Here is a 7,844-nt window from a genome sequence, read left to right as displayed (position 1 = left end):
CACCCTTCTCAGCAGCAGCCTCTCGAACAACTTGCCCACATGCGACAGCAAGGTGATCGGACGGTAACTGGAGGGATTTCTCCTATCCTTGCCGGGTTTGGGCAAGGCGATAACCTTGCCCAATTTCCAAATTCCCGGGAAGTGTCCTGTGGACAGAATGGAATTGAACAGCCGTGTCATATATGACACGACCGTTTCAGGGAAATGGAAGAATGCGAGGGAGGGAATACCGTCTCACCCGGCGCCTTGCGCCCCTTCATCCGCTTGATGGAGAGGCGCAATTCACTGGGAGTGATGAAAACATCATCTCCCAACGGTGGCACCGGGGAGGAGAGTAGGTTCGCTACGCTCTCTTCCACCGATTGGTGGAATGCGGCCTCTGAGGGTGCAGAGTCATTCGGAACGAACTGCCGCTCCAGCATTGCGGCCAGGACATCGGCGCGGGCCTGAGCCGAGAAGCATCGGTTGCCCTCTCGTCCACGAGTGGACAAGTCGGGGCAGGCCGATTTGAGAGCTGGCGGCAAAGTCGGTGGAGGGACACGGAAGAGGGGTCCTCACGGGCCTCCTCAATCCGTTCCTCCCACGCATAGCCCCGAAAGGAGCTAATCTTCGCCGCCAACTCCGCTTCCAACTCATTAAGCTCACGCTTGATCCTGGACACGAGTTGTCGCCCAGAGCCTCCTCAGGCCCCTCTTCCGGCGAATGATCGCCTTCAGATGGGCCGGGAGTCTACCTCTGGGCCCGCCGCTGGGCACAAGAGTCGTCGCCTGGTCAATCGCTCCCCTGATGGAGTCGACAAGGCGGACTGCCGCGTCGTCGACCCCCTCAGGGGTGTTGGGGTCCTGAATTACGGGAAGGTCGACTAGTCGTCTCTTAAAGAGCTCCCAGTCGACCTTCGGTCGTAGGGGCGAAGTCGCAACCCGGGTGAGCCCATTCCCAGTGTCACCAGGACAGGGAGATGTGGGGTACCCAGGTCGTACAGTGCCTCGATCGTTACGGGGCACCGTAGCCCCTTATGAACACACACGTCCAGCACATCGGGCTGGTATCGCGCGGCGGTCGGGACGTGCGTGGGTTCATCAGGGCCGACCACAGAGTAGTCGCCCCTATCGGCATCTTCTAACAGCCGCCTGCCCACTGCTGTATTAAGTCGGGAACCCCACGCGACGTGCTTCGCGTTGAGGTCCCCGACCAGCAGAGCTGGGCGGCTGTCGTAATTCAGGGCCCGTCTTATATCCTCAGGGTGGAATTCAGGCCCCGGGGGTCTATACGCGGCATAAATCCGCATATCTCCCCCCGAGGTGTGTACCCTCACACCGACTGACCTTGTCGATGAGAAGGACAGCAAATCCAACTGATCATGCACCACGTCCCGCCTGACAAGGGCCGCAGTGCCCCTGAACGGCCGCCCGGCAGGGGTAAGCTCGTCACGTCGGTACATGAAATAGTTGGGAATCCTGAACACATCCTGAGGTTTTAACAAGGTCTCGCCCAGGAGCAGAACCTCAGGTTGTACTCCCGGGCGAGAACAAGCAGGTCGTTCTTTCGGGACTTTATCCCGTCGGGGTTCCAATAAATGATGCGCAGCTCCTGGCTAGCCATTGAACTGCGCAATCATTCGGTAGAACCCGACAGGAGCGCCCCGAAGGGACTGGCTCCCGAGGCGATCTCACGGATTACTCCGGAGATCACCTCGGACAATTTTTCCCACAGTGCGAGCAGCCATGCAGCAAAGCCGGCAGGCTGAGAGGCCTGTCGACCGCTGCGGCGCTCGCGCTGAGGGCGGGGGGGAAGGGGGGGCTGGCTGTTCAGATTAGAATTGTCTTCGGCCAGATGGGCCGATGGCAATGGCGGATTGGAGTTCGATGTTTGGGCAGTAGGGGAGGCCTCGTTGACCTCCATTGTCTCAACGACCATTTGGGATTGTTCGAGAGGTGCAGCATCAGTCGCTCTGATGGCTTCCTCTCTCTCTCGTGCTTCTTTTTTTTTATCTTTTTTCTTTTGTTTTTTCTTTTTGTTCCTATTACTATTTTTTCCGGGTGCAGGACCGCCGGTCGGGCGAGGTGTAGGTGTGACACCAGCGGAAGTGCGACCACGAGGAACGGGAATGGGTTTATTTGTCCGCCGCGGCCGGTTGGCCTGCGCCATCAACGTGGTCGCTGACGGCTCAGCCTCCACTACCACGGCGGACGGAATGGAGTTTCGAGGGGGAGGGGCCGGGGGAAGGGAAGATTTCCCTTTCCCCTTCCCCTTCCCCCTTACTATGGGAAGTACAGCCGGAGGAGCTGCACCCCCGGCTCGAGGCACCGGTGGCGCAGGAGGAGGGACGGTGACTCCCATCATCCTGGCCCGTTTGCGGAAGACCGCACACCGTCTGTCGACGGCGACGTGGTCCTTCCCACAATTGGCGCAGGAGAATGGGCCGTCCCTCGGCCTCGGGCAGTCCGCTACAATGTGCTCTCCGGCACACCTTACGCAGCGGACCGCGCGATGGCAGTTGTAGGATGCGTGTCCGAAGGCCTGGCAGCGATGACACTGCGCGGGCCCTCGGGTTGGACGCCATCCCTCAACTGTCACCCCCGGCAAGTACAACAGTTCGTTGACTGCGTACAAGCGGGCGAGGTCGTCCCTTGAGAGGTGGTCCAGGGCTACGTGAAACACGCAGCCCGGTCGCCCTCTCTGGGACCTGATGCACCTGGCATATCGAGCCGGGAATCCCAGCTCCTTCAGGGCATTGACTATTTCTGCCTCGTCGGTGTCGGCAGGGAGGCCCCGGACCGCCACCTTAGAAGGCATCTCCTCCGCCAGGGCATAACAGTACCATTTAATGGTACCATCCCTGGCAGAGGCCTCCGACAGGTAGGCCTGGACCGCCCTGTACTCCTCGACCGACGTCGGCAGAAATCTAAAACCGGCGCCGAAGGGTCGCGCCGAGGGAGCTCGACCTAAGCGCTCCCTAATGGCCGCCAAATGGCGAGGCCAATTTGGGAGGGCCTCCACCATAATTGGTGGGTGTCGACGTAATACCTCCTGGGCACGACCCTTCGACCTCGGGGGAGGGGCTTTGGGGATTGGGAAGTCCTCTGGGTGGTAGGAATACCTGGCCTAGCTGCCATGGCAGCGTAGGAGGTAGAAGGCTTGGGGTTTGTCGGTAAGGGAATATGTTGGGGTCTGGTGGACTCGAGGTCCATATACCTGGTGGAATCCAGGTTGCCCGCCGTGCCGCTTAGGGCGGGGGCACCTCGGGTTGAGTCCACCGGGATTGGGGATAACGTTGGGAGGGAGAGCGTGGAGGGGATCGTAGTTGCCTAAGGGCTGTCCCTGTCCTGGCGGGGGCCTAGGCTTCGGAATTGGTTTATTGGCTGGGATTGGGCTCCCAGAGGGGGACGAAGATCTAGACGTGGAAGGAGTCACGGATTCAGTTGAGGAATGATCGGTGGATGTGGTCGCACTTTCCTCTCCCTCCGATCTGGAGGAAGGACCCAGTCGCGGACGCTTATCCTTGTCGCTTGACGAGCCTCGGTCAGACTCAGACCTGGCCTTCTTCCGCGGCCGAGAGGGCCCGGAGGGATCGGTCAACGAGGGAAGATTACCTTCCTCGGTCCGATCCTCGGGACCCCTGGGCCGCGACCGAAGGCCCGGGCTGGCTGTCCAGCCCGAGTCCCGTCAAGCTTGTACGGGTTGCAGGTGTTGGCTTGTGAATCGCCTGACGTCCCTTATTGGACGGGCCGGGTGTGCTGATTAACGGGGGTGAGTTCCCCGACGACATGATTTCCCTGGTCCTACGATGGTTGAGTCATTGGTACTCCCGAGCGTTGCCAGTTGGTATGTTATTTTGTTAGACTGGGCTCCGGTTAACCGGCAATAAGGGATACTGCTATTATATAATTATAACTATAAAATAACAGAAAAGAGACTAACTAGACTAACTGCTCGAAATTAATTAAAATCTACCGATAACTAATAAGTGCTAATTAATAATGAATGTACTAAACTAAATAATATAACTACACTTGCATCTGTACTCGGTCAGTGTTAGACAAGCGGTGAGTCCCGGTTCCGGTACAACTAGTCTTTAATGAATCAAAAGAATTCAAATAAACAAATTAATAATAATATATTAACAACCTATATTATACAAATGTACTTAACAAACAATTAACTTACCGGATTGTTGAGTAACTCTCTTTTACCAGCGAATTTCACTAGTAAAAGGGTCACTGAACACCCAACTATTGAAGACCTATACTAAAATAAAGTAAAAATAACAATAAAGAAACTGAAATAAAACAACAAAATAACAAGATAATAAATTAAATTAAATTCAATCAAATGAAGGAATAATTAGACGGGAACCCCACTAAATACTAACACTAACTTAATAAAGCAAATCAGGATAACTCTAAATAAACAATGGATGGATAGACAGCATAGACCACTTATGAATGCCGACCGGTGCGCCAGAATCAATGTATTAAAAATTTTAAACTAAACTATGTCAACAAATGTGATATTAAAAGTAGGTAGATGCAAAAGAAAAGACAACGTAATTTAATATTCTATGGCAGCGCCACTTGTTTTTGTTAAAAGCGGGTAGATTGAATTAATTGATAAACTAATGAAATAACGAAATAAAATTACTGCTATTATATTAAATAGTACTAAGAAATTAATTTATAAAAATAAGGGATTAAATAATCTTACTGTCTAGATTTAATTAACTAACGGTAGGGGGTTCAAACGCCAACAACCTTCTACGTAGACCAGTTTATCGGGTTTTGCGACCGCCCCGGCTAGCCCCGAAGGGTAGGAGAGGACTGGGAATGACACAGGGAGGCCAGACTCGGTGGCGCTAACGTTCGCCGGTTTTATATTCAAATAAAACGGTAACGCAGCTTACACAGGCTGGTCGACACCTACCCGTATTAAACTAATCGTTTAAGGAAAGAAGTGTCGATCCACTTACCTGTTCCCGGGTCCTTCGTCTCACTGTTCGGGGCGTTTCCACTCCGAAACAGCAACTCCAGATGAAACACTCTCACACTTGGGCACACACAATCGCACAGCACAAACAATAGGGGCCACTTAGCACTGGTGTCCCGGGAATAAAAAATTTGCGCCGGTCGAACTTTATTTTTTTACTTTTCAGATACCCGTTGAGCATCATGCTGAGATCGAGCTTTCAACGGCAGCGAACCAATCGGGAATGACTTTTATCGTTCATTCGTCGGAGCTTTCGTCACGATCGAAGATCGTGTATCGTTTTCGTGAGTGAGTGCTTTTAAAATGATTTATATTATATGCTTACAGTAAATTATTCTATATTTATTTATTTATATAGACACAAGTAAGAACAAGAATTATCTTCGCTCATAAATATGTATACGAATGAATAAGGATAGGATCAGATAGGTAGGTAGGTAGGTAGGTAGGTAGGTAGATAGGTAGATACGAGAAGAAAATACGGATAAATTTTGTACTTAAGAAATATATATATTTTTTCATTTAGTTATTTATTTATTTAATATATGGATTAGATTCGGTCGATTCAGTATTGATTGATTCATATTGCGGCCCTGAAAAGGGCCTTTGATTTCTGTCAACAATACAATATAATAATAATAATAATAATAATAACAACAACAACGAACAAAATATGTGTTCGTCGATTATTATTATTTATTATATATAAATATTATCGACGACATGTTGTGTTGTTGTTGTCGTCCTTGCGAGCGAGTTTGAAGCGTTTTTTAAGCTTTCTTCTCGGTCTTCTTCGGGAGTAGTACCGCTTGAATGTTTGGTAAAACTCCGCCTTGAGCGATTGTCACACCGGAAAGGAGTTTGTTCAGTTCCTCGTCGTTCCTTATGGCGAGTTGAAGATGTCTAGGAATAATTCTAGTCTTCTTGTTGTCTCTTGCTGCGTTACCGGCCAATTCCAAAACTTCAGCGGCCAAGTATTCCATGACGGCGGCCAGGTAAACCGGTGCACCGGCACCAACGCGTTCGGCGTAATTTCCGTTGCGCAACAATCTGTGTATACGACCGACCGGAAACTGAAGACCGGCACGGTTCGAACGGGACTTGACCTTGCCCTTAACTTTTCCGCCTTTTCCGCGACCGGACATGTTTGAAGTTTAAAAAAGTTAACGATATAACACACGAAAGCACTCGAACGCACGCGTGTCTCGCGAACGTCCGTACAGAGCGAAAGCAAAGTTCTAAATGATTTGCTCGCGTCGTGGGGTCGTCGCGTCCCCTTGCGGGGGCGCGGAGCGGGCCTCGGGGAAACCCCTCTACCCGGACTTGTAGCTCCCCGCCTATTAAGGCAGGGGTGATGCACTGCGGGATGGACTGTACACAGGCTCGAGGTGAGTGGTGGGACGATTTCTATCTTCATTTCTTTCTTCATCTTCTTTCTTCCTTCCTTCTTCTTTCTTCTTTCTTCCTTCTTCTTCTTCTTCTTTCTTCCCTTCTTCCGGGGGCGGCTGCTGCTCTCCTCCATAACTTTTTTATTTTATTTTTTTTTTTTTTTTTTTTTTTTTGTTTTTGGTTTTTTTTTTTTTTTTTTGGTTTTTGTTTTTTTTTTTTTTTTTTTTTTTTTTTTTTTACAATTTTATCTTATCCTAGCTTAACCTAAAGTACACCTAACTTAATCTAACTTACATCTAAGCGACGACAGCGCGCCGTTCCTGCACTCCGTGGAGTGCCGGGACAGCGCGCGCCGTCACACCTAAACCTAATCCTAATCTAACTTAACCTATTATGGGGGAGAGAGCAAATCCGCACTCCGCGCTGCAGTCCTCTCCCCCTCTCCCCATCGTTATACAATATTGATGGGGGGAGGACTGCAGCGGGTAAGAACACCCCATCCCAAAAGGGGGTGGGGGGTGGGGTCAAAGCCCCTCATGGAAATGAGGCTGCACCTACGGGGTGCAGCCGCGGTCCCCATACGGGGGACCCGCCAAACGGGCAAGAGGCGTGGGGCTAGAGGCTGATGAAACTCAGCTCCGAGAGGGGCGCTCATAGGTCCTCCCCGGCCTCACAGCCGGCGAGGAGCTTTATCTCCGAACGATCGTCGGGGATACCAATAGCTCCCGCGGCAACGCCGTACCATCCGGTGGTCTGGCGTGCAGCGGGGCTATGCTGTGGAGATGCTCATGGGGCCCGTTTTCGGCTCGCTCGTACATATTACGGGCGAGCCTAGTCACAAACTCCACGAGCGACTCCACACCTAGGTCTCGGGCAATAACGTCATTTCTGACGTACTGCCCGGCCCCGACGATAATGCGGAGGGAAAGACTCTGCTGGGCCTGCAACCTAGATCGCTGGGACGGCGACAACAGGTGATACCAGGCCGCAGCAGCGTATGTGAGGCGGGAACGGACGTATGTCTTGTAAATGGCGAGTTTGGTCCTGGTCGGAAGCCCGGACGCAAACACCGGCCGCAACAAGAACATGGCCGCGCGAGCCTGACCGATGACTCGGTTGACGTGCGCGACCATGCTCAAAGAGCGGTCGATGTCGCATCCGAGATACCGGACCGTGGTCCTGAACTCGACATTCACACCTCGGAGGCTGAGTTTCTTTGGGACAACTCTGATACGGACCGGACCGTAGAGTAAGGCCGCGGTCTTTCCCACATTGACCGCGACTCTCCAACGGTCCAGCCACTGGGGCAGTATGTCCAAAAGCCTCTGCATCCTCATGATGGCTGCAGAGGGGAACGGGGAGGACGAGAAGTAGGCCGAGTCGTCAGCGAACAAGGCCAACTTCACGTCCTCCTCCCACGCCCGAAGGTGACCCTCCAGGGTGGGGATGTCATTAGTGTAGAGGGCGTATAG

General features: G+C 52.1%; 1 protein-coding gene across 1 annotated transcript; it reads right to left on the bottom strand.

The window, feature by feature from the left end:
- Window positions 1-5,470: 5,470 nt before the first annotated feature.
- On the bottom strand, window positions 5,471-6,415 carry LOC149499968 (histone H2A). Its single transcript, XM_089737972.1, has one exon. It carries the CDS (start codon window positions 6,126-6,128, stop codon window positions 5,754-5,756), a length of 375 nt encoding a protein of 124 aa, XP_089594098.1. The 5' UTR covers window positions 6,129-6,415; the 3' UTR covers window positions 5,471-5,753.
- Between the last annotated feature and the right edge of the window lie 1,429 nt (window positions 6,416-7,844).

This window comes from Bombyx mandarina, chromosome 24 (assembly GCF_030267445.1).
Source record: "Bombyx mandarina strain Sakado chromosome 24, ASM3026744v2".
Taxonomy (NCBI): domain Eukaryota; kingdom Metazoa; phylum Arthropoda; class Insecta; order Lepidoptera; family Bombycidae; genus Bombyx; species Bombyx mandarina.
This window is presented reverse-complemented; position numbering and strand designations above follow the sequence as displayed.

Excerpts from the sequence above, each read along its gene's own strand:
- LOC149499968 (XM_089737972.1), bottom strand. The coding sequence starts at position 6,128 with ATGTCCGGTCGCGGAAAAGGCGGAAAAGTTAAGGGCAAGGTCAAGTCC.